The sequence below is a fragment of the Anolis carolinensis genome, chromosome 3, assembly GCF_035594765.1.
Source record: "Anolis carolinensis isolate JA03-04 chromosome 3, rAnoCar3.1.pri, whole genome shotgun sequence".
In the NCBI taxonomy this organism is placed as follows: Eukaryota; Metazoa; Chordata; class Lepidosauria; order Squamata; family Dactyloidae; genus Anolis; species Anolis carolinensis.
In genome coordinates this window covers 211,188,016-211,214,908 of record NC_085843.1, presented here as the reverse complement: position 1 = coordinate 211,214,908, position 26,893 = coordinate 211,188,016, and the positions used below count along the sequence as shown (strand labels likewise).

At 41.4% G+C, this 26,893-nt stretch overlaps 1 protein-coding gene across 2 annotated transcripts; it reads left to right on the top strand.

Moving 5' to 3' along the window:
- The first annotated feature begins 2,859 nt into the window (after positions 1-2,859).
- On the top strand, positions 2,860-25,740 carry minpp1 (multiple inositol-polyphosphate phosphatase 1). Of its 2 annotated transcripts, XM_008116301.3 has the most exons (6): positions 2,860-3,485; positions 7,014-7,211; positions 11,765-11,862; positions 13,824-13,957; positions 17,098-17,250; positions 22,130-25,740. In XM_008116301.3, exons 1-6 carry the CDS (start codon positions 2,936-2,938, stop codon positions 22,506-22,508), a joined length of 1,512 nt encoding a protein of 503 aa, XP_008114508.2. In that variant the 5' UTR covers positions 2,860-2,935; the 3' UTR covers positions 22,509-25,740. The 2 variants fall into 2 exon arrangements, with proteins under 2 accessions (XP_008114508.2, XP_003224432.2); XM_003224384.4 differs by lacking the exon at positions 17,098-17,250 and having other exon boundaries at positions 2,862-3,485.
- The last annotated feature ends 1,153 nt before the right edge of the window (positions 25,741-26,893 follow it).

Sequence of the window (26,893 nt, the reverse complement as noted above, 5' to 3'; positions counted from 1 at the left end):
GTGTTGAAATACAGTATACATTTGGGACAACCCTTTTTTTTCACTTCCCTCTCACAAGTTTGTTTATTTGTTTCTGGTCAAAACATATCCTTAAAACACATGATCCAGGAAGCAGAAACTTTTTAACAAGTATCCTGCACTACATAAACAGCAGAATTTCCTATGAGAGGAGATAAGACACCTCCCAGTATTTAACTTTAATTGTTCTAAAATATTCTGTACAACTCTTTCATTGCTAAAATAATCCCAAAACAGTGTGTGTGTGTGTATGTGTGTGTGTATATACTATATATGAAACAAGATTATACCGAAATCCATCAAAACCACAAATAAAGTACACATATTTAAATTATATAACGGATAATGTTATAACATTCAATTGCCTGTGACCCTGATGGCGCAATGGGTTAAACACTTGTGCCGGCAGGACTGCTGACCAAAAGGTCTGTGGTTCGAATCCAATCCCGTCTGTCAGCTCCAGCTTCCCATATGGAAACATGAGAGAAACTTCCCACAGGATGGTAAAACATCTGGACATCCCCTGGGCAATGTCCTTGCAGACGGCCAATTCTCTCACATCACAAGCAACTTGCAGTTTCTCACTCCAGACATGGAAAAAACAAACAAACAAACCTGTGACCATGTTTTGGTATTCTGTATGGTGTTTAAGGACTTCATCAGACAGAGCTGAGGAAAATGGGGGAAAGCAAGGAAAATCATCTTCTTTGCATGTAAAATCATGCACTTTATATTCCGCCCGTCTCCCTGAAGGGACTCAGAGCGGATTACAGTATATATAAACAGATACAGGCAAACATTCAATGCCTTGTTACAATACAATGAAACACACATACACAGACAAAGGCAAAGGCTGCTCTTTTCATTTCCAGCTTCTGGAGGCAATGCTCATCCCTGGCTCTTAGGGGAGGTGCTCTTCTCCATTTTCAAGCCGAAGAGTCTGCGCTGTCACCTCCTGGTCGTGTGACTGGCATGAGTGCTTGGAGCGTCTTTGCCTTTTTCTGCTGAAGCAGTACCTATTTATCTACTCACATTTGCATGTTTTCAAACTGCTAGGTTGGCAGGAGCTAAGGCTGACAGTGGAAGCTCACCCTATCCCGCATATTCGAACGGCCAACCTTCTGGTCAGCAGTTCAGCAGCACAAGGGTTTAACCCAGTGATTCCCAAAGTGGGCACTACCGCCCCCTGATGGGCGCTGCAGCGATCCAGGGGGCGGTGCATTTTTTGTATTACCTTTCTATTCTGAGTTCAAAAAATAGTTTTCATAATTTCAAACTTCAATGTTTCTAATTTACACCTTTCTTTACTATATTTTACGAAAAAGGTAGAAACATTAATACATATATCTTTCTGTTTAATTGCTATTTAAAAATTTTAAAAATTAATTTCCAGGGGGCACTGAGTAATATTTTTTCTGGAAAGGGGGAGGTAGGCCAAATAAGTTTGGGAACCACTGGTTTAACCTATTGTGCCACCATGGCCCCACTGCGCCACCGCGGTCCCCAAAGAATAATATTCTCTGTATGAAATTCCATCTTTACAGAAGACAAGATAATTTACTTACCTCCATCACACACAATTGCCTCCTCCCACCTCTAGCTTAAAGCTTGGCTGCTTCCTGCCTGGGGGAATCCTTTCTTGGGAGGTGTTAGCTGGCCCTGATTGTTTCATGCCTGGAATACCCATTTTCTGAGTGTGGTAGAAAGCAACCAGGCTTTGAAGCTGAAAAGCCATTCAATGCAAATCAAGGTGGCCAGCTGCAATATTCACACTTGCCCCAGGCAGACAGGTGTTCTTTCTCCCACCCTGGACATTCCACATATACACCCCACTTGGCTAGTTTCCAGCAGACCTCACAACTTCTGGGTGTGCCTGCCATAGATGTGGGCAAAATGTCAGTAGAGAATGCTTCTGGAACATAGCCACACAACCCTGAAAACTCACAACAACCCAGAAAATCCCATATTATCTGCTTTGAACTGGGTTATATGGCAATGTGGGCTCAGGGCCCTTCCACACAGCCCTTTATCCCAGAATATCAAGGCAGAAAATCCCACATTATCTGAGTGTGGATTCAGATAGCCCAGTTCAAAGAAGATATTGTGGGATTTTACACCTTGATATGCTGGGCCCCGGTGGCGAAGTGAGTTAAAGCACTGAGCTGCTGAACTTGCAGACCGAAAGGTCCCAGGTTCAAACCCCGGGAGCGGCGTGAGTAGCCGCTGTTAGCTCCAGCTTCTGCCAACCTAGCAGTTCGAAAACATGCCAATGTGAGATCAATAGGTACCGCTCCGGCGGGAAGGTAACGGCGCTCCATGCAGTCATGCCGGCCACATGACCTTGGAGTGTCTACGGACAACGCCGGCTCTTCGGCTTAGAAATGGAGATGAGCACCAACCCCCAGAGTCAGACATGACTGGACTTAACGTCAGGGGAAACCTATGCTGGGTTAGATGGCTGTGTGGAAGGGCCCTAAGATAAACAGAAAACCTGGGATCAGATCCTTAGATATAGGATTTGTGTGGAAGAGCCCACAATATCTCCTTTGAACTGGGTTATCTGTGTCCACACTCAGATAATATGGGGTTTTCTGCCTTGATATTCTGGGATATAGGGCTGTGTGGAATGGCCCGGGTTATCTGCCACATATCCCAGTTCAAAGCAGATCATGTGGGATTTTATTCAGCTGTGTGGCATGGGCCCCGCCATCTTGAATGAGGGCACTATAGGCTTCGTCAAGGCCCTGAAAGCTATGGGACATATTTGAAGAGGGCAAGAGAGAGGAGAGCCAATTAGAGTGCCTCCTCCTCGATGGGCGAGGCTTCGCGCTGGCCAATCAGGTGAAGGGCTGTCAGCGCCTGAGTCGCGGCGCCTTTCCTGCCTGCCTGTGGCGCGCATTGCTCCCTTTCGTCCCCCATGGCGTGCCGCCTGCTCCTCCTGCTGCTCCTCCTGGGAAGCGCGGCGGCGCAGAGGGCCTCGGACCTGGCCTCCTACTTCGGGACCAAGTCGCGCTACGAGACCATCCACCCGCACCTGCTGGCCGACCCCTTTTCGCTGGGGCCGCCCGAACGGGGCTTCCCGCTGCCCACGGCTACCTGCGAGCCGATCCACCTCCGCGCCCTGGTCCGCCACGGCACCCGCTTCCCTACTCGGAAGCAGATCGAGAAGCTGGACCGCCTTCACAAGGAGCTCGTCCACCGTCGCAGCGTCGGCCCAGCCTGCCGCGCCGCCGATAGCCTGGCCGGCTGGAAGATGTGGTTTCGGCCCGAGATGGACGGGCGCCTGGCCGGCAGGGGGCGCCGAGACATGAGCGCCTTGGCCCGCCGCCTCGCCGCCCGCATCCCCGGCCTCTTCTCCGCCCGGAACCACCTCGCCTTCGCCAGCAGCTCCAAGCCCCGCTGCCTCGACAGCGCCGCCGCCTTCCGAGAGGGGCTCCGGCAGGCCGGGCATTCCGCCCCCGCCGACGGTGAGGGAGGGGAGGAGAGGGTGGGGGTGTGTATGGGTGCGAGCGGGGCCCTGAGCTATAGATATACACACCTTATCCAATGCACACACACATCCTCTCTCTATGTATCTATCTTCTCTACATCTATGTAAATCCGTATGTATGTATGTGACACAGGTGTCCACTCACACAGACAGCCTCCGCCTCCCCAAAAAGGCTATAGTTCCCCGTGTTGTGAAGCCACTAAGTCACCCCCCTCCCAGGACATTGCAGGTTACAGCCACCACATCCCAATGTTCCTTTCTCTCTCGATTTGCATGTCCCCGCCCACTGCCTCTCCCTTAACCCTTTCCTACCCTGCCAGTGTCCTCCACAAACACCATTCTGTCCCCCACCCAAGTGAAGGCTTTCATGCGGGGACAATTTCCTCCTGGATGTTTTATTTTTCCTTCAGAATGGACATCCCAGGGTTCCTTAATTTGTATGACCCCGCCCACTGCCTCTACCGTAACCCTTCCCTACCCTTTCCTATGGCACACAGCAAACAGAGGAATTGTTCGGCAACTGAACAAGGGGTTTGGGGAGAGCTGTACTTGACCTGCAACCAGAGAGCACTGTTAACCCAACCAATGATGGATCTGGACCAACTTGCCACGAGTAATGCGATTTGCTGTACCTTTATTATTATTATTATTTATTATTTAAAGTTTATTATTATTAAACTTTATTTGTACCCCGCTAGCATCTCCCGAAGGACTCGATGCGGCTTACAAAGGCCAAGGCCTCAACACACAATATAACAATACAAAACAAAAAGCAAATTAAAAACAATTAAAACAGTATAAATAACAAGCAATAACAATAACTTTACTGATACTGTGACCCCCACCAACAATGGACTGGGACCAAACTTGGCACAGAGAAGCCCCATGACCAACTGAACATACTGCAGGAGTTTAGGGAAATTGTCTTTGATTTTGGGAATTGTAGTTCATCAGCATTCAGAAAGCACTGAACCCAGCTGACGTCAGATCAGGACCAAACTTGGTACACAGACCCAACATGGCCGACTGTAGATACGGGCAGGGTTTGAGGGTTATTTACCTTGGCTCTGGGATTTGTAGTTCACCCTTGTCCAGAGCCCTGTACCCAGTAACTAAACTTACTGGAGAGGGTTGGAGAAAATTCACCATGATTTATAGGGGTTGTAGGGACTGGGATGTATAGTTCATCTGCAATCTGAGAGCACTCTGAACCGCACCAATGATGGACCTGGAACTAACTTGCCACACAGACCCAACATGGCCAAATTTGCATACTGGCGGGGTTTGGGGGTGATTGACCTTGACATCCAGGAGTTATAGTTCACCCGTATTCAGGGAACACTGAACCCATCTGATGACAGGTCTGAACCAAACTTGGCACAAGGAACCAACATGGCCAACTGTGAATACTGGCACATTTTTGGGGTGATTGCCCTGCGAATCTGGGAATTGTAGTTTAGACTTATCCAGAGAACACTGAACCCAGCAGATGATGGACCTGAACCAAATTTGACACACAGATCCAACATGGCCAACTGAGAATACTGGGGGAATTTTGGGAGGGTTGACCCAAGATTTTGGGAAATTGTAGTTCACCCACATCCTTATATGTTTTCTAATGGGAGCAGTCATAACAAGCAAAAGCAAAGACTTGAGTTTTTTTTTCCTAAGAAATAGCATAGCATAGGACCAAACTGATACGACTTCACATCCAAAAACAAACAAGGCCCTTTCAAATAACCTAGGCACCACCGGGTAGCCAAGCTAGTACAGTAGAGCTCTGCTTATCCGAGCGTTTATTATCCAAGGCAAATGTCTCCCCCCCCCCTTGCTCTCTCACTCACCCTGCCAGGGCCCGGTGCTGCCGAAACCCAACCGGGTGAGTGAGCGAGGGGTGGAGCGTGGGCGAGTGAAGGAGGGCGGCAAAGACCCTCGCTCGCTCCCTCACTCGCTCCTTCGCCAGGTCGGGCCCCAGGGCCTCCCTAAATGGGGCGTTGGGTGGAGGAAAGAGTGCCTCTTCCCTTCACCCAGTGCCAGGAGGCCATTTGGGGAGGCCCCGGTGCGTGTTGCTGTTAGGGTTTCTCTAAACTGCTATCCAAGCAGTTCGGTTATCGGAGATTGGGCCCGCCCCTTTATCTCGGATAAACAGAACTCTACTGTATATATTGAATAAGGTGTGTATGTTATGTATCAAGAAACACTTGTGGTTTGAAACAGTTCAAGGAAGGAAAATAAGATGTGTGTATGTACAATGTTCCCTCACTTATCGCTAGGGTTAGGTTCCAGGACCACCCACAATAAGTGAAAATCCGCGAAGTAGGGGCACTATATTTATTTTAATATTTATACATTATTTTAGTAGTTATACACTATTTTAAGTCTTTCTCAACCAATTGTGTGTTGATAAATCGCCTCCTCCTCCCGTTGCCACTTGGGCTCGTTTTCTCTTCCTTTGGCTTCTCCTTCCTCCTTTCCTTAGGCTGTAAATTGTAATTTTTTATGATTTACAATAATATTTTAGAAAAACTGCTAAACAGTGAATCCGCAAAAAGTGAACTGCAAAGTAGTGAGGGAACACTGTATATATTAAAAAACTCACTCTCTCTCTCTCTCCATATATATATATAAGATGTGTGAATGTACATATTAAAAACTCTCTATATATATTGAATAAGTTGTATGAATGCATATATTAAAAAGCTCTTGTAGTCCAAAGCAGATCACAAGTGGTACTCATCTATACATACATAGTGATGTGTCGTTCAGTAACATCGGGGGAACCAAAGTGGGTAAAAACTGAAGAGCACTGACCACTATGTAAACGAAGTACAGTTGTATCCATGGATTCTCTGTTCATGCATTGAATGGCCCTTTGAAGGCAACCCTAAGGCTGATTTGGCCCTCAGTGTAAATGAAATTGCCCATGTTCCACCATGAGGAATTGGGGCATGAAAGCACCAGCCTTGTACAAATGGAGGGTGTAGGGCAGAGAATACAGGCCACAATGTGAAATTGCCGGGTTATCTTTTAACCGATTGAGTCTGACAATGATTGAGTGATCCCCCAAAAGGGTGCCACAGTCCTGTGAAACTATAAAAGCAAATATGCTGTCAAATGTTAGGTGTCCCTCCATTTTGGAGGCACCACTCAGAGCTCCAGTTCTCTGTTTTAGTTTTTTTCAAAATAAAGCTTTCTTTCTGAGAGTAAGAAACGCCTGGTTACTTTGCTGGCCGTGTCTCTAAAGCTGCACCTTTTAAGAGATTGGGGTGACAGAAGAAGCCACTTTAGATCATGTTGGGGGAAAGGTGGGTTTGAAATAAAATAAATAGTACAAATAAATAGTGTAATTGACACTTTAATATTTTCTCTCTTATTGATAAATTACAGCTGAGGGTAACACAGGATTTTACGTTCTTGTTGCTTGCAATCCAACATTTAAACTAGCTAGTTTGTAGAAATAGTTTATGCATTTGAGATGAACTGGTTCTATAACTTTCTTTTTCAGGCAGTCTGAAAGAAAGCTTTGAAGTTAATGACAAACTGATGCGATTTTTTGATCACTGTGAAAAGTTTGTCAAAGGTGTAGAAAACAACAGCACGGCTTTGCGTGAGATGGATGTATTTAAAGATGGTCCTGAAATGAGGTCAGTAGTGGATAAAATTACAAGAACCCTGTGTTTACCAGCGAAACGCCTAGATGCAGGTAATAGTCTATCTTGGAACTTTCTGAGCTCTGTATTTGCTAAGCATGAAATGCTGAACATGTTTTTGAATGTGGACAGCTGTTAAACAAAACAGACAGCATGTAATATTTGCCTATTTTGTGCCAAACTATAGCCATTGCATGTGTTGTGACTTGTGCAGTGTGCACACTTTTGCCACCCAGAATGAGAACTGAAAGCAATGAGCTGCAGTCTGTAGAAGATGGTTGGAAAATTTTGCATGATGAAATGTGGAGTAGGAATAAGCTGCCAACATTTTCTTGCAGTTTTCAGGTAATGGTGCATGCAAACATCTGTGCTTTTTACCATATCAGCATGTGAGTGCTTTTTAACCATAGGACATCACTTCCACTAAAACATTCACTACCAGCAAGCTCAGTAGCTAGAGCCTAACAATCTTCTATATATATAAAAATGTAATGTCCGTTTGTGAGGACCTCATATCTCCCAAACTATTTCACCAATTGCTACAAAATTTGAGCACAATGTAGCATTTGAACTGACGAGTGTTTTAAACTATTCACATACCTACTATCACAAACCTGTCACTTCTGAGACCAAACCCCTTAGCAATGGCCAATCAGTCTCATCCTCCCTTAGCAATGGCCGAGCAGTCCCCTCCTCCCTTAGCAACCACCATAGCAGACGGCTCCTCCCCTTAGCAAAGGCGCTAGCAACGACCAAGCAGTCTCCTTTTAGCAACCGGTGTGGGCGGGGCCGCAAGGGATGACTAGGCCCGCCTCCTCGCCACTCAGTTCGGTTTGGCAAGTTACATAAAGCTAAGGCTCTGTGGCCTAGCCACGGAAAGGAAGACTACTGAGAGTGAAAATCCTTATGGTGGACCCCAGTGACATGAGTGAGAGATGCCACTATTTATTATACTATTATAATTGTATTGCATTGTTATTATATTTTATTATTATACTTATGATATTATTATATTATAATACTATCTGTGCCTGGCCACGCATTGCTGTGGCGAAGTATGGTGGTATATATTACAGTAGAATCTTATCCAACATTCGCTTATCCAATGTTCTGGATTATCCAACGCAGTCTGCCTTTTAGTAGTAAATGATATTTTGGTGGTAAATTTGTAATACAGTAATTACTACATAGTATTACTGTGCATTGAACTACTTTTTCTGTCAAATTTGTTGTATAACATGATGTTTGGTGCTTAATTTGTATAATGATTACCTAATTGGATGTTTAATCGTCTTTTCCTGAATCCCTTCTTATTCAACATACTCACTTATCCAATGTTCTGCCGGCCTGTTTATGTTGGATAAGTGAGACTGTACTGTATATTTATAATCTTATATTATCTGCTTAGAACTGGATTATATGAGACCCCTTCTACACAGTTGTATAAAATGCACACTGAAGTGGATTATATGGCAGTGTGGAGTCAAAATAATCCAGTTCAAAGCAGATAATAAAAGATTATAATTGGGTCATATAGCTGTGTGGAAGGGCCTTGAATCTACACTACCATATAATCCAGTTAAAATCTGATAATCTGTATTTTATAGGCAGTGTGGAGAGGCCTAAGTGAGGCCTAACTCTGCCTGTCCCCTGGGCTGAGTGGGTTGCTAGGAGACCAAGTGGGCGGAGCTTAGCCTTCTAAATGGCAACAATTGGATAAAAACAATTATTCCTCTCCCTCTAATTAGGACTTTATTTTTCTTTTCATTTTGTTGTATGAACATAGAGGCATGGATGAGGGGTTGTGCTGCCAAGTTTAGTGTTTCTGGGATGTGTAGTTTTGTTGTTTTGTCCTAGGCCGAAATTTCATTACCCTTTTATATATATAGATATTATAACTGTATTATAGTATAAATAAAATAACTATATAAATAAATATGTGGAAGGTCTAGGATAGGAGAAAGAACTCTTTTCTGCTTGAGGCAAGTGTGAATGTTGCAGTTGGCCAGCTTGATTAGCATTGAATAGCTTTGCAGCTTCAAAGCCTGGCTTCTTCCTGCCTAGGGGCATCCTTTGTTGGGAGGCGTTAGCTAGCCCTGATTATTTCATGCGTGAAATTCTCCTGTCTTCTGTGTAGTGTTCTATATTTGCTGTCCTGATTTCAGAGTTTTTTTTAATACTGGTAGCCAGATTTTCAATAATAAGGAGGAGGAGGCACTGGGGTCACTTCCTGGGAGGGGCCTATGGCCTCTCCCAGCAGGAAAATAACACAATTCTCTATTCTTTCTTTCCCATTAAACCAGACTGAGTCACAGTAACACATGGCTGTGTATAGCTAGCATGCATATACATACATACACATACACGGTGTTCCCTCGCTACTTCGCAGTTTGCTTTTCGCTCCCTCGCTGTTTCATGGTTGGTTTTTTGTTTGTTTGTTTGTTTGTTTTGGTGGTCCAAGGCACTCTCAGAATGCCTTGGACCTTAATGCTATCCACACACACTCAAACCCAAGTGAAACAAAACAAGCCCCCATGGAATTCTGTATAAGTTTGTTAGTATTTCATTAGTATCCTGACCATTTTCCCCCAAGCTAGCAATCTCTCAATGGGGTGATGCATCACATGCTCTTCCTCAACTAATCACAGGGCTGGTTTTCCTCTCCATTTTCCTCCCCTGTTGTGAAATTGTTTTGGACTTCAAGTCCCAGAAATCCCTGCCACTGGCTGCCAAACGTCAGATGCATCCATTTTTTCCCCTGCAAGCTATCTCCTCCTCTCAGTAGGAAAGATAAAATTTTAAAAAAATCCAAAAAATCAGTGCATGAGCAAAAGATTCTGAAATGTTCTGAAATTTTAGAGTTGTAAAATTGTTCTACAATTGTCCCAAGTTTCATCCTGATAGCCATAAAAATGACAGAGAAACGAGCCTCAAAGTTCCCCCTAAAGTTAAAAGTTTTCCCATTGCCACCAATGGAACAAAACAGTAACAAAACAAAACTTCAGAAAATTGGATTTGAAACACCCCCCCCCTCCAATTTTTCAAAATATTTTCAAAACGGATTTCTGCCATTTCACACACTTCTAATTATCAGCAAATATTTGATTTGAATACCTGTTATATATATCTATTTGCCCAGCGTCACATAAAAATTTATCGGGCGAAAAGGGGTTGCAAGTGGAAAAAGTTTAAGAAGCAGTGGTCTATATATACCATAGATACTGTTTTCAGTTCATTTGGTAGAATATCTCTAGGAAGACAAATGGTTTTGTCGAAATTATAATAACCACCACAGAAATACAGCCTTTATGAAATTAATGCCTGTTTGTATAGTTACAATCCAGAATGTACAGTTAGGTCAGCATGTTCAGCGAGTCTCGATTATTTCCACCCCCAAATAAGAATTAACGTCGCTCTATAGGAAATCGGTTTTGAAACTCAGTGCAGCTAAAATGTTTTGTGGTTAAGTACTGAGGAAAAGGTATTCCTGGATTGAAAGAAAAGAGCAGAACAGCAAATTTCTCTCCTGCATTTTGTGTTCTGCTTTATCAGCCACTTATGAATCATTCAGCATAGAATCATAGAGTTGGAAGAGACTTCACAAGTCATCTAGTCCAACCCCCTGCCAAGAAGCAGGAAAACTGCATTTGAAGCACCCCTGACAGATGGCCATCCATTCTCTGCTTAAAAGCCTCCAAAGAAGGAGCCTCCACCACACTCCGAGGCAGAGAGTTCCACTGCTGAACAGCTCTCACAGTGAGGAAGTTCTTCCTAATGTTCAGATGGAATCTGTTTTCCTGTAGTTTGAAGCCATTGTTCCGCGTCCTAGTCTCCAGGGCAGCAGAAAACAAGCTTGCACCCTCCTCCCTATGACTTCCAAATGATATTGGGAAAAACTATTTTCTAAAGAAGAGATGGATCCTGTATCTTTATTAATGCAACACTATCTTCTCACCAAAGCCAAAAATAGAGTTCAGAGACGTCATGGGCATTGTAAGTTACACTTTGCCCACCTCCGCTCTAAATACAGTTGTTGTTTTTTGGTTTTTATGTGCGCCTTTCAACTCATTTCTGACCTGTGTCAACCCAATCATAAGATTTTCTCAGATGAAGTTTGTCATTGCCATGAAATGTTAATTTCATATGCAGTATAGAAACTTCAGTTTGGCAAGTTATTGAGCAGAAGAAATCTGGTATAAATCTCTAGATTTATGCATTTTCACATTCTTACTCATACTAATCAAATCATTGCAATCTGTACACCATGTTTATACTGTGTGAAGATTATTGCAAACTTCAGATTCTCTGGCTCATCTCTTTTTCGTTCAGTTTTTGCTAAATAAATGTTGTCTCCTCTAAACAATAGCTGTAGAATTATTTCACTGAAGTAGTAGACTGCATAAAGTGCTATTTATCTACTTGATATATTACCTGGTTTTTCTTACTTGTGCAAGGCAAAATGGTCCTGTAAAAGTTATGTTTTGTTCACAGTTGAGATAATCTTTATATTCTGCTTTTCGTTTGAGTATTTTGTTGCTGGCTTATGACATCTCTGTTGATTTGCGGCTGATATAATGTCTTGTCAACTTGCTTTTCTTTCTTACAGATTTGATTCAGGTGGCATTTTTTACTTGTTCCTTTGGGCTAACGATAAAAAATATCAACTCCCCCTGGTGTGCACTCTTCAATACAGATGATGCCAAGGTAAGTATTGTGTCTAGGAAATTTAGCACTGAAGAAGTTCGCGAGAAGTAGAGGGAGGAGGAAGCGCCCCGCGATCGCTGCTGCCTAGCAGTGCTCACGGTGTGCTTCCCAAGGGGCGAGGGCTCACTGAGGGATGTCCCTCGGTGAGCCCTCGCTCCTTGGGAAGCACACCGCGAGCGTTACTAGGCAGCAGCGATCGCAGGGTGCTTCCCTAAACCAGATTGCCAGGAGGGATAATAGGCCCTATTATCCGGGCAGTTCGGTTATCCGAGATTGGGCCCGCCCCTTTATCTTGGATAACCGGAACTTTACTGTAGTAGAAGTCTCCCAGAATATCTTCTCAGTAGTGATTCCCTGTGTGTGAAATGCCCCCTGAAAGAGATTGGTTTAGCATCTTTGGTGATATCATTTAAAAAGCAGGTCAAGACGTACTTCAGACATTCAGTTCTTCTGTCTTTGTTTCTATTGTTTTAGCAGTTTTAGTTTTATAGCTGATTTTTTAATTTAATTGAATATTCCAATATTTTAGCACTTTTCACACTACAGGCAGTCCCCTAGTCACAAATATCTGACTTACAAGTGACTCATAGTTAAGAATGGGGATGACACAACAGGAAGTGAGAGGAAGTCTACCATTACGAAGGGAAAGTCACTCCTCTAAGTGTTATCATGGAGAAAGGAGCCCCCGATGGTGTAGTGGTTTAAAGCCTTGTGACTTGAAGGTTGGGTTGCTGATCTGAAAGCTGCCAGGTTCGAATCCCACCCAGTGAGAGCGTAGATGAGCTCCCTCTATCAGCTCCAGCTCCATGCGGGGACATGAGAGAAGCCTCCCACAAGGATGATAAAAACATCAAAACACCCGTCCCGTGGGCAACGTCCTTGCAGACGGCCAGTTCTCTCAAACCAGAAGCGACTTGCAGTTTCTCAAGTCGCTCCTGACACACAAAAAATCATGGAGAAAAGGGGGCATCACTGAAGCTTTATCTCCTATCCTTGTTTCCAGAACAAGCCAAATTTTTTAAAATCCAATTATCACAGGGACAGAAAGTGAGGCTAAATCTTCTGAAGAGAGGCAGACAGCAAAACAAAACACCACAGGGGTTTAACCCTTCCCTATACTATCCAAAGTACTCTCTCTCTTCCTCTACGTACGTACATACATACATACAGCTGGAGTTAAACTTAAAATATCCTCACTTTTTGTCCCTATTAGACTTGGATTTTGAAAAATTTGGCATGTTCTGGAATTTCCCTTCCTAAGGATAGATTTCTGTCCCTTCCTGATGTCTCGCTTCATTCTTAACTATGAGTCATTTATAACTATTTATTTTATACAATTTAAATTGTATTTTATTTAAATTGTTCTACTTATTTATTACAGTACAAGGCATTTAATATTTGCCTTTTTATGTGTTTGAGTCCTCACGGAGAGATGGGGTGGGATATAAATAAAGTGTTGTTGTTGTAAATCAAATGTTTGTAACTCAGAGACTGCCTGCGTGATGTGCTGCAATATTAGAATATTCAATTAAAAATGAGCTAGAAAACACAGCTGAATAAATCCCACATTATCTGCTTTGAACTGGATTATATGTCAGTGTGGACTCAGATAATCCAGTTCAAAGCAGATATTGTAGGATTATCTGCCTTGATACTCTGGATTATACGGCTGTGTTGAAGGGCCCTTAGACTGCTAAAACATAAATAGATATAGATAGTCTGGAGTTGCACTTAAAAATGTACTTGATCCGACTTACATGCAAGTTCAGCTTATGAACAAACCTGCAGAATTTATCTTGTTTGTAACTTGGAGACTGCCTGTATTTGGCTAACAAAAATAAATAAAAAGTGGAAGAGAAGATAATTTAAAAATCCACTGCTTGAGGGGCTAAGAAGGAGGTGGGATAGCATGCGAAATCTGGAATACTTACTTGAATGTAACATGTAATGTCTGATTATAGGTACTTGAATATCTGAATGATCTAAAGCAGTATTGGAAGCGAGCCTACGGACATTATATCAACAGCCGCTCCAGCTGCAATCTTTTCCAGGATATCTTCAAGCATTTGGACCAAGCTGTTTCGGAGAGTAAAAGGTAAAAGGATCTAGAAAGGCAGATGTCAGGGCAAGAAGGGGAAAGAGACATTCTCTTTTGTGGTTCCATGTCTGACAGTATTAAGACAGCTCTTTGCTCCTTGATGCGCTTGGACCATTGTTTGTAAGCCAAGCCATACTTGGTAAAACTTTCTGATATTCTCAAATGCAAAATATACATATGTATAAAATAAATAGTGAAACTGGAAGTATATACTATTGTAGCACATCTAGTAAAGGAATTGCAAGATCTACTGGGGATAATGATCCCTGAATTTAATTTTTATCCAATTCCCATTATTCCATAGCATTGAGCCATGACAGTCAAACTGCACTAGTTCAGTGTATATTCACCCTAAGGGACAAACTTAGCATGATCTGAGACATTTTCTTCAGGATCAGCTTAAGTTTTTTTCATTATTATAATTAGTTTCTATGCTCCTGAGGCTGCTTTGAAGGTTGCAGAAATTGCACTTGTTGTAATAACAAGTTCCGCATAGATTAATCTTTCAAGGGCTTTATTATTATTAGAAGAAAAGAGAAAACATGCAGGTACTGTATATACTTGAGTATAAGTTGAGTGACCCAGCTGGGTCATTGTACTGAGGGGAAAGAGAGGGCATGCACCGAGAGGAGAGGAGAGGAGAGCTGGGTTGCTGTGCAGAGAGGTCTTCCTCTCCTCTCTCTCTCCCAGTTGGGTTGCCGTGCCAAGAGCAAAGGAGAGGCCGTGCGCCTTCCTCTCAGTCCTTTCCACTTCCTCCCTTCCCACCTCAGTTATTCCACTTTCCCACCCCAGCCTTCCCTTTTTTCTAGTTTTCCCTTTCCTACCCAGTCTTTATGATCCTCAGCCCCTCTCTCCACTTTCCATCCCAGCCCCCTTTCCATCCCAGCCTTTTCCAAGTTTCAGACTCTTTCCTGTTTCAGTTTTGCCCCCTTTCCCACCGCAGTTTCCCACTTTCCCAGCCCCTCTTTCTCACCAGTCTTTCCCACTTTCTCAGCTCTCATCCCCACCTCAATATTTCCCACTTCTCCACTTGCCCCCTTCCCACTCCAATCTTTCCACCTTTCCCAGCCCCCTTTTGCACCCCAGTCTTGTTCATTTTGAAATCTTCCTTTCCCCATCTCAATCTTTTCCAGCTACCCCTCATTCCCACCCCAGTTTCCCCTATTTTTCTCAATCTCCCCTCTCACACTCTAAACTGGGGTCTTTCCCACTTTTCCAACCCCCTTTCCATCCCAACTTGTCCCAGTTTCCAGCCCCCCCCCCATACCTCAGTCATTTTCCCTTCCCCAGTTGCCCCCTTCCCACCCCAGTCTGTCCTACTTTTCCAGCTACCCCTTATTCCACCTCATTTTCCCACTTTTTCAACCACTCCTTCCCAATCCGACCTTTCCCCATTTCCAGCCCTTCTTTCCCACCCCTTCACCAGCCGGTATTTCCCACTTTTCCTTAGTCATATACATTAACTAATGTATAGTTAAAATAAACTGTGGTGATCATTGGAAGGACACGTAAGCACATTTATATTGAAGAAGGTTAGAATAATGATTTAATCAGAGTTGGACAGTCTTAACTTACAGTTTTATGTAAATATTCAAGAACGTTTAACCTACTGATTCCTCCATTAATGTAATATTATTGTGGCCTCTTCTTCCCTGTAGTGCCTCTTTCCAGGTTTTCATCACAAACATTTGTTTAAAAAACAAGAGAACCGTTCTTGAATTTTTGATTTTGAAACATTTTCATCTTGTCTAGTTTGGTCTTAATGAGGAACTTTATGAACAGTGCTATTTCTTTTCCTACCCAGTTGGTGGCAGTATCAGCATAATCTGTTAAGAAATTGAATTTTACAAGGTTACACGTGTGGACTAGAGATGTCATCACGGTACTAGTTCAAATTCCACACTCTGCCATGAAAGCCCACTAGGTGAATTTGGGCAAGTCTCAGCCTCAGAGGAAGGCAAAGGCAAACCTACTCTGAACCAGTCTTGCCAAGAAAACCCTGTGATAGGTTTTGCTTGTGGTTACCATAAATCAGATGACAAAACAACAACAACAAACACTTACTGCCTTATTTAACATTCATTTTATGTGTAACTTGTTGCCTTCTATAGAAAATAGGCCAAAACACAGACTAACTGACTTATAGGTGACATTTAGAACAACACTAATGCTACATTAAGGATCATTCATTTATCCAAAAGTAAAGATGCAGAAATATTTCATAAAATTTAATATAAGCATAATGTAAAATGGATACAAACAGGGTTTATTCAAAGAGTAAGCAAATAGAATGATTTTCATCATTCAGTTTTTACATACAGTATAGGTTGTACTCTTTACATGGAATGTGGCTCAGTTGATCAAAAGTATTTATCTTGAACACAATTATTCTTGTGAAATTATAGTTTTACACAGAACTGCTTTAATAGTATCCTTAAATTCTGTTGTAATAATTTTGAGGTGTTAGTACTTTTGAAGTCAGTTCTGCTTGAAACCTCTGAATGTCATCTTATCAAGAAGGATCTTGCTTGTTATTGATGTAGCCTTGTTTAAATTGGAGCCAAAGAGTTTACCAGATTGCTGTGAGTTTTCCAGTCTGTATGGTCATGTTCCAGAAGCATTATCTCCTGACATTTCGTCCACATCTATGGCAGGCATCCTCAGAGGTTGTGAAGTCTGTTGGAAACTAGGCAAGTTGGGTTTATATATCTGTTAAATGTCTAGGGTGGGAGAAAGAACTCTTATCTGCCTGAGGTAAGTGTGAATATTGCAATTGGCCACCTTGATTAGCATTGAATGGCCTTTCAGCTTCAAAGCCTGGCTGCTTTCTGCAACACTCAGAAAATGGGGGTATTCCAGGCATGAAACATTCAGGGCCAATTAACACCTCCCAACAGACTTTGCAGCCAGACTTTGAAACTGCAAGGCTATTCAATATAATCCAGTTTAAAGCAGATAACCTGGGATTAGATCCTAGGATATAAGGACAGCGTAGAAGGGGCCTTAATCTGAATTCCTCTTGCCTGATCTGCCTTTTGATGGACCAGGAGTGCCTCTGTCTTGTCTGGATTTATTGTCTGGATTAAGCTGGAATGTGTTCACCCTCATCACTGTTCACTCTCACCTACTACTTCCAGCTTTACTGGAAATGGACAGAGGCAATGTACAGTTAAATATCACTGGGATACTTGTGAAACCAATCCCGCAAACTCCAGACAATCTCTCCTGATAAAGGGACATGGCAATGGGCAGAGTGTTGAACAAGGAGAGGATACTTGTGCTACCAACAGGTACCGGTTTGTTTGTTTTTTATTTTTGTGCAACAATAAATAATTTCAAGTTGTATAACTTTGAGTATCTTGTATACATCAAGAGACAATATTGCCAATTAAATCAGCTCCAGCTCCATATTGTAACAGAGCAAAACGTGGAAAAGTCAAGGAAGGTGATATGTATGTGCGTGCCAGCCACTGTATGAAGGCTGGAATAAATTAAGCATTCTTTGTTTACCAAATTCACCACTAGTAGGACATGGGTGCATTGGACTAGAACAGTCTTGCCCAACCTTTGGTTCTCCAGGAATTTTGAACTTCATTTCCCAGAAATCCCAGCCAATTTACCAGCTAAGAATTGTGGGAGCTGAAGTCCAAAACACTTGGAGAATCAAGGATTGGAAACCACTGGACTAGAAGATTCTTCCTCCACCTGGTGGTATCCAAGTGCCAGATTTTAAATCATTTAATATAAAGGTGCACAGGGAAGGAAATTATTTTCAGTGGTTGAAAAGGAAAACCATTTTATGCCAAAAGACTTGAGTATTATTAGCTTATATTAAGGAGGCTTATTTGGTTTTGTATTAATCTTGTGTATTTGGGGATTGTCTTTCTTTGCAATGTTTTTCTGCAATGTTTGATTCTATTGTGTATTATATATAAGAGCAGTGGTTCATAACCTGTGGGTCCCTAGGTGTTTTGGCCTGCAACTCCCAGAAATCTCAGCCAGTGTACCAGATGTTATGATTTCTGGGAGTTAAAGGCCAAAACATTTGGGGACCCACAGGTTGAGAACCACTGTATTGGAACAAATAAATATTTTATGGGTTATATCACAGTTTAATCTTTAGAAAACAAAAACTTGTATTCCTTTAAGGACATTCCTGATATCAAGCTGAGGTTGAAAAACAAGTTCCCTTATTTATTCTCTGAGGAATTAAAACTTATCTGGGTGTGTTGTCACTGCCTTTGTTCCGAATACACCCAGTGAACATTTCAAAGTCCCCTTAACTGAACTTTTGTACTCATATGGTAAGTGTAGTTTGAGGTGACAAACTCACTGGCAAAACTTACCGCTAGCAATGGTCTTTATTGCAAACTATAGATAGTGTAGGACAGTTTATCTAAGGCTCTGAAACTTGTCCCATGAGCATAGTTATCAAAACGTACATGCAAACCCAGTGACTTCCTTTGCTAAGCTATCAACTGACAACTGACATCAAAATATTATGCTTTTGCTTTTATTTTGTTTACAAACAGCATGCGAATAATATTATTTGTTTTCTCTGTGACATAGAGGCAGCATAAGGGGCAATTCAGTATTCATCTTTCTAAGCCTTGTTCTGTTGCCTCTGTTGTTCTTTATGATTTCAGGAAAATAGGAATATGACAGACTTGCTTTCACTTGAAGAGTGCTTTACACACTAACACTGAGCACATTTTCATGATAACACACACACATTCAAATCTATCTACCAACATCCATCCATGCAGTGCCAGATTTACCATTGTGCTTAGGTGTGCATGAGATATTTTGTGTCCCCATACATTTAGTTATTACAATTTATATATGTATCTGTATTTCTTATAAGGGGTTGGATTAACCTCCGGTTTGATTATAAAACTGAATTACTGTGTCGTGAAGTGATGAATGTCTAAAACGTGTGTCACCAACATGAAATGTTTGGAAAGTTCTGTTGTAAGATATACTCTCCTGCAGAATGAATACACCTTTTTGATGGACTATCATAGGAAATTCTGGAGGGGAGGGAGTTTCTATGTTGGACATGCAGGAAGGAGTGTTAACATGGAAACAAAGTGTGCTGGCAAAGGAACCGCAGTCTCTCCTTCCTTGCCTGTAGAGAATTAATTGTTCACTTGCATGGAACCCCTGATCAAGAAAATGATTAAAGATAAGGCTGAAATAAAACTTACATTTCAGTATCTCTTATAAGGGGTTGGTTTAACCTCCAGATTCTCTGCTTTGAACTGGATTATATGACAGTGTAGACTCATATAATCCAGTATTAAATTTCAGTATTTAAGTTCATAATTGCTTGGTTTTGAAATGTGTTTTGCTTAATGTGCTTGTACACAAATCAGTGTGCTTTGTTACATAAGCAAGATAATTTTAGATAGGATGGAAGGTCTGTTGTCAGGTATTCTTGAGTTCATGGTTGAGAGACACACCTTCTTTGTAAGCCAATCAGATTCTGCATTTGTTTGTGGGTGGGACTTTTATGTTGGCATCAGATGGAACAGAGAGATTGCCAAACCCAACCTTTTGCCTAAATAAAGAAGAGGCCATGAACTTCTTTGCTCTGACATTGCCCCCACTTACTTATTTACTGAAGACAGATGGGTAACAGTAGCATAATTGAAATAGACACAATGAAAATGTATTTAAAGTCATAGACGAATAAAAGTACTTGGCCAGTTAAAACTCCTTCAGTGGCAACCCTGTTTAAATACCAAAGGTCTTCTGGAGGAAAAACAACATTCATTTTAAGGTCCCTTCTACCCTTGCCATATAAAATCCACATTATCTGCTTTGAGCTGAATTATATGACAGTGTAGACTCATATAATCCACTTCAAATCAGATAATGTGGATTATCTGATTTGATAATCTGGATTATTTGGCAGTATAGAAAGGGCCTAACAGAAAATTCCAGAACCTGGAAATGACTACGGAGGCCCCTTCTACACTGCCACATAACATTCAGATTATCTGCTTTGAACTGGATTATATGGCAGTGTAGACTCATTTAATCCAGTTCAAAGCAGATAATGTGGATTATCTACTTGGATAATCTGGATTGTATAGCAGTGTAGAAAGGGCCTGGAGCAATCCACTTTCAACCCCCCACCTCCACCTCTAAAGACCTTTGAACCAGAAGTTCCCTAAACTGAAAGTGATTTCGGCATTTATTTTTAAAGTGTTGCCAGAAACCTGTCTGCTTTTGAATTAACTTGGATAACTCCTTAACTTGGGATACATTTCTGATTGTCTGTTTACACTAGCCTATTGGTCCAGGTTTCATGTCTTTTATGTGACCTGATCTTTTAAGTAGTTTGTTTCTGTGCATTGAATCCTCGGTGTGGAAAAAAATAGAATGGACATTACAAGCTCAAATTGATGGAAATAATTTTGATAGTAGATTATTGGACATGAGTGAGAGGTATGTGGTTAGCAAATAAAAGAGAAGAATCCAAAAGGAACTCATGTCTACATGCCTGGTCAGCAACAGTGAATCTTTGAATAATTGTAGCTACAGGCAGTCTCCAAGTTACAAACATAAGACTTGCATACAGCTCATAGTTTCAAATGGGGATGAGACAACAGGAAGTGAGAGGAAATCTACCCCTAAGAAGGGGATTCACCCTTGAAAGAGTTACCATGGGGGAAAGGTGTCTCCACTGAGGCCCCATCACCCATCCTTGTTTCTACATCTCGAAATTGTCAGAGGGAGAGAAAGTGAGGTACTATAAGAAAAAAAATGGGTTCCCAATGGTTTAACCAACAAGTACCCACTAATGGAATAATAACAATGTAGTAGATATAATTAAACATTGTATTATGTACAATAAATGAATATGAATGTCAGATAAGTAGTTACAAATCACAATCAAACTGTTGCATTCACAGTATGATGAATGGTAGTTGTATCCACAATGTAGTAAACTTTCTTGTTTATTTTCTTGATTCTTCATAAAGGATGAGTAGACCCCTGATCCACAAGTTTCGACTACCTATAGTCTTTGTCTGGTGGTGGGGTCTGCAAGCATTGGGTAACATTAATACAATTGTACAAAGTGTTTTCTGCCTAGTAAAATTAGCTAATATTAATACATACTACTTACTTTTGTTATTTAGTTCAAACAATTTGAGAATGTAATCAGTGAACTGTGAAATCTTTCATAGATATCGTGGATCCTATTGGGAACATATTGTGGCTTACAAGTTGTTCTCTTAATACATTAAACGCAGTGTGAATAAACATCAAATAACATATATTGAAAAGATATTAAGCCTATACTTATAAATCATTCTATTTTCAATCAGTGATACTCTGTATTCTGGTTTTGTTCTACTGCAAGTATGAGCTTAAATGGCTCAACTTGTTGTTTATATAACAAAGAATCTCACACAGGTATTCTATAATGCAATGTGTAGCATTAACTCATGAGTCGTATTTAAAGAAATACAACAAATCTATTAAAATCAGTCATAAGAGTTGGTATCATTCAAACCTTTAGGGAATTCTGTCTGGAGAGTAAACATCCAAAATGATTCACATTGTAATAGTTTGGTCTGAAAATCAATATCCTTAGAAGGTGTGACAACTTCTAGTGGACCCGAACACTTTGTACAATTGTATTAATATTACCCAATACTTTCAGATCTTACCATCAAACTAAGACTATAGGTAGTCGAAACCAGTGGGATCTACTCATCCTTTACGAAGAATCAAGAAAATAAATAAGAAAGTTTACTACATTGTGAATGCAATCATACTGTGAATGCAACAGTTCGATTATAATTGAGAAAGGTGACATCTTCTGAACAGAGACACAGACAGCAAAACAACATTACAGGGATGTTAACCCTTCCCTATGCTAAAATATATTTTGTCTGGAACTGCACTTAAAATGTATCTGTTCTGACTTGCATACAAATTCAACTTAAAAACAAACCTACAGAACCTATCTTGTTTGTAAGCCAGGGACTGCCTGTATTTGAAAATGTATCCACACGTTTTTCTGGTTAGTTAAATGCTAATTTAATTCTTGAGATCATGAAAAGCCAAGCAAATGCTCTACAACTGCTGATATGACTGTGGTGGTTGTATTTCACTGCTTGTATTCATTTGATTTTCTGTTTTTCAACTTTCTAGTTCCAGGGCTATATCCTCCCCTGTGATGCTACAGTTTGGACATGCAGAGACCCTACTGCCGCTCCTTGCTCTGATGGGATACTTCAGAGATACGGAGCCCCTTAAAGCGGACAACTACGCCAAGCAAGCAGGCCGTCAGTTTCGCAGTGGCCGCATTGTCCCTTACGCCTCAAATCTGTTGTTTCTGCTTTATCACTGTGAGAAAGCCAGTTCACCAGAGGAGAAATACAAGGTTCAAATACTGCTCAATGAGAGGCTGCTTGTATTTCCACATTCGGGGGAGACAGTTGCTTCATATAGCAGCCTGAAAAACCATTACAAAGCTCTCCTTGAAAATTGCCACTTCAATGAAGTCTGTGCTTTGACAAAGACTGGTTAATCAGAAATGGGTACATTAGGAAAAGTATCATGAAAATTGTCACGTATGGAAGTATTTGAGGAAACGAAGTATTACAGAGTGTCTTTCGACTTATTCTGAAGAATTACTGTCAACAACCTCTTAAACTGATTGTTTTCAATTCGAAAAGTCTACCAAAAGCAATAACATGTTATAGGACATCTTAATATATTATCTTCTGTTTCTGGAAAAGAAAAGTTGCCCTAGGCTCTAAATGTGAATAATCAAAAAACGACCATGGAGCAAAATGACTTATTTGCTGGAATAATTACTTGTGGGTGGGGCGGGTAACGACAGTATGTTCATACATCACTTGTATTAGGGGACTTTCAATATCCCTTTGCTATAGAGTTGCTGAGTGAAATCAGGGTCAGGGCTCCTGTATTTTTGATGGTAATATCTGTGGAAATTTCCCTTTCTAATTGTTAAAGGTATAGGAGCCCTATCTCTTATTTTACCCTGCAACCCTACTCTGCTAACATTGTGATGTTTGTTATTGTCATATGACCTACACAAATACATCCTGTATACACTGGACATTTTGAAGATGTGGTACAAAGTTTGTACACCCATGGTGACACTGTCTCCTGGCTGTAGCTATTTTGTTTGTTGTAGAACACAATTTTGATTGTGTTCTGCAGTGCTAATAATGAAAACAAGTGGGCATCACTGAATTGAGTGCAGGTTCGAAACTTGGGTCTTGTAGATGTTGATAGACTGCAGGCCCTATAATTCCTCACCCACCGACTGTTCCATCTATATTTGATAAGCCACAGTAATCTCCTCAGTCATTCAGCTAAGGAGTGTCACTTTCACTGCACATTGTGATGTGTTGTGCTTTCACATCACTTCTGTTGAATCTTATTTACACTTTAAATATATTTCTAGATGTGCTTTAATATGTCCATTTGTGTGATGAGTATACAGAAGACTGCATTTTTTGTTAGAAAAAGAATATTTAAACTAGCACCAAAAATAATTGACTTCATCTTAGGCCCCATCTACACTGACATATAAAATCCAGATTATCTGCTTTGAACTGGATTGTCTGGCAGTTTAGACTCAGGGCCCTTCCCCACAGCCATATATCCCAGAATATCAAGGCAGAAAATCCCACATTATCTGAGTATGGACTCTGATAACCCAGTTCAAAGCAGATATTGTGGGATTTTCTGCTGATATTGTGGGATATAGGGCTGTTTGGAAGGGCCCTCAGGCCCCATCTAAACTGCCATATAAAATCCAGATTATCTGCTTGGACGTGGATTATATAGCAGTGTAGACTCATATAATAAGTTCAAAGCAGATAATGTGTATTATCTGCATTGATAATCTGGATTATATAGCAATGTGGAAGCAGCCTTAGTCAATCCTGTGGTTTGGTTTGTCTTTGTGTATAGAGCCATTCCTTGAAGCTCCATTAGTTTGAATCCAAAAGGTGTGTTGGACAGAGTTTGGTTAATTTTGTGTAATTAAGGAAGGCATCTGTAAATTACAAATAAACATCCAGAACAAGGTGGCATCCTGATTATACAATATGGAAGTCAGAATGCTTTTCAAGATTAGTTAGAAGCTTAAATTTCATCTTCTGGGCTATAACTTTATTTCAAGTATGCTCAATCAGACCCAAGAGAGCCCTTTGAAAAGGGTTATTTCACAATGCATCTTTTTCTGATAATGTGGAGGGTACTTCTTAATGCCCCCTACCAAAGCTGGTTTTGACCCACTTAAAAAAACAAGCAAACTGGAATCCCCACAAAGTGACTTGATGTTTCAGGGAAAAACTGGCCAAATAGCTCAGGGAGGACATAATGAAAAAGCCATGTATGTTGCTAGAGCCTTCAAATGAGTCCTATTGGTTGTCAGGGACATTGTTCTTTGGAAGAATGTAGTGCAGTGGATTGTAACCTGTGGTTCCCCAGATGTTTTGGCCTTCAACTCCCAGAAATCCTAACAGCTGGTAAACTGGCTGGGATTTCTGGGAGTTGTAGGCCAAAACACCAGGGGACCCGCTGGTTGAGAATCACTGATGTAGTGGTACAAGCAGTCCAGGGGTCTGCAAAAAAGCCTTGGGGCTGTCCTTTACCCACTTCTTCTAATTCTGCTGCTTTTCATTTTGAAAATAACCTAATTGGAGAAATAATGTTCAGGTGCATTTGCCAAATCAGTTAAACCAAAAATGTTATTTACAAACATCAAAAGAAACAAGGAAATTGACTAACTATTTATATTTTGAGGTACTTCATCTCTCTCGTATGCTTCTGGAATATGACATGTATTGTGCATACGCTACTTTCATCTCTATAAAGCAGTAGTTCTCAACCTGAGGTCCCCAGATGTTTTTGGCCTATAACTCCCAGAAATCCAAGCCAGTTTATGGGCTGTTAGGATTTCTGGGAGTTGAAGGCCAAAAACATCTGGGGACCCCAGGTTGAGAACCACTGCTATAAAGGTATATTGGGTGTTTATGAGTAGGGGGAGTCATATTATCTGCTGTCAATTCACTTTTTTGTTCTTTGAGCCTTTGTTTAAGCTGTGATTCGACTTATGGTTCTAGTATACTGTCATTTTAGTAATATGCCTATTCCAACTGATTTTTTTTTTCAGTGTAACAAAGTTCAGAAAATGTCACAAGGCAGAGGTACTGAAATAATATACCAAAAGATCAAGCTTTCAATCTTATCGGTATAAAATAAGGATTATGGGACTAATTTACTTTGTGCATTACATGCAGGTTAGACATGGTCATATTTTCAAAACCTAAGGGACAAGTTTGTCCTAAATAACTGCAGAATAAAAGGCAGTGCTGAAAGACAAGAAATGGTGGTGAACTTTTTGTTGATCAAGTGCTTTTTCTTTAGCTGGGCTCATAGGGCCCTTCCACACAGCCCTATAACCCAGAATATCAAGGCAGAAAAATCCCACAATATCTGCTTTGAACTGGGTCAATGCTAACATATATTCCAGTTCAAAGCAGATAATGTGGGATTTTATTTAGCTGTGTGGAAGGGGCTATAGACCCTGAATATCCAGTTCCTTGTATCCGAAAACTACTGTTGGAATGACATGTTTATAATTTATTTCTGTAGGTACAGAAGCAAGAAAGTGCAATATGACATTGATGGATATTCTCTAGACATTGTTCTGATCTAAGAGTATTTCCATCAGTATAGAATTTTTTAATAAATGCTAATAAAAAAAAGCTTGAGTGATACTTGGTTGTTGTCCTTATATTAATGGAACATATCACTCAGTGGAATGGGGCCAACAGGCACCAGCTAACCCCTCTGCAATGCCAGGAATACAGCTTAATGGTGTAACATTAGAAAATGTTGACAATTTCCGCTACCTTGGCAGCCACCTCTCCACAAAAGTCAACATCGACACTGAAATACAACACCGCCTGAGCTCTGCGAGTGCAGCATTTTTCAGAATGAAGCAGAGAGTGTTTGATGATCGGGACATCTGTAGAAATCGTCCTCCCAACTCCTGCGAAACGTGGATGGTCTACAGACATCACACACAACTCCTGGAGCGTTTCCATCAGTGTTGCCTCAAAAATCCTGCAAATCTCTTGGGAAGACTGGTGGACAAATGTCAGCGTGCTTGAGGAAGCAAGGACCACAAGCATTGAAGCGATGCTCCTACACCATCAACTCCACTGGACTGGCCACGTTGTCTGAATGCCTGATCACCGTCTCCCAAAGCATCTACTCTACTCCAAACTCAAGAACAGGAAATGTAATGTTGGTGGGCAAGAAAAGAGATTTAAAGATGAGCTTAAAGCCAACCTTAAAAACTGTGGCACAGAACACTGAGAACTGGGAAGCCCTGGCCCTTGAGCGCTCTAATTGGAGGTCAGCTGTGACCAGCAGTGCTGCGGAGTTTGAAGAGGCACAAATGGAGGGCTTAAGGGAGAAACGTGCCAAGAGGAATGCCCGTCAAGCCAACCCTGACCGGGACCACCTTCTACCTGGAAACCGATGTCCTCACTGCGGGAGAACATGCAGATCAAGAATAGGTCTCTTCAGCCATCTACGGATCCATCCCCAAGATAGCGAAGATGGAGAACCATCATCCTTGAACTACGAGGGATCGCCTAAATAAGTAAGTATAAGTAAGTATAGGAATGAGAATGCTTGGCAGGGGGTTGGACTGGATGGCCCATGAGGTCTCTTCCAACTCTATGATATTGACTCCTTTTCCATCCCAAAACTTCCTATATCACTGTACCAAAGGGACTTCCAGTCCTTTTAAACAGATCCATGGGATTTTGGGAATAAATTATTGAAAATTTCTCCCTACGTCTGACATTCATCTTCAGACGCCAACTTCTGGGGCTCTTCCATACTGTACAATTGTACTGC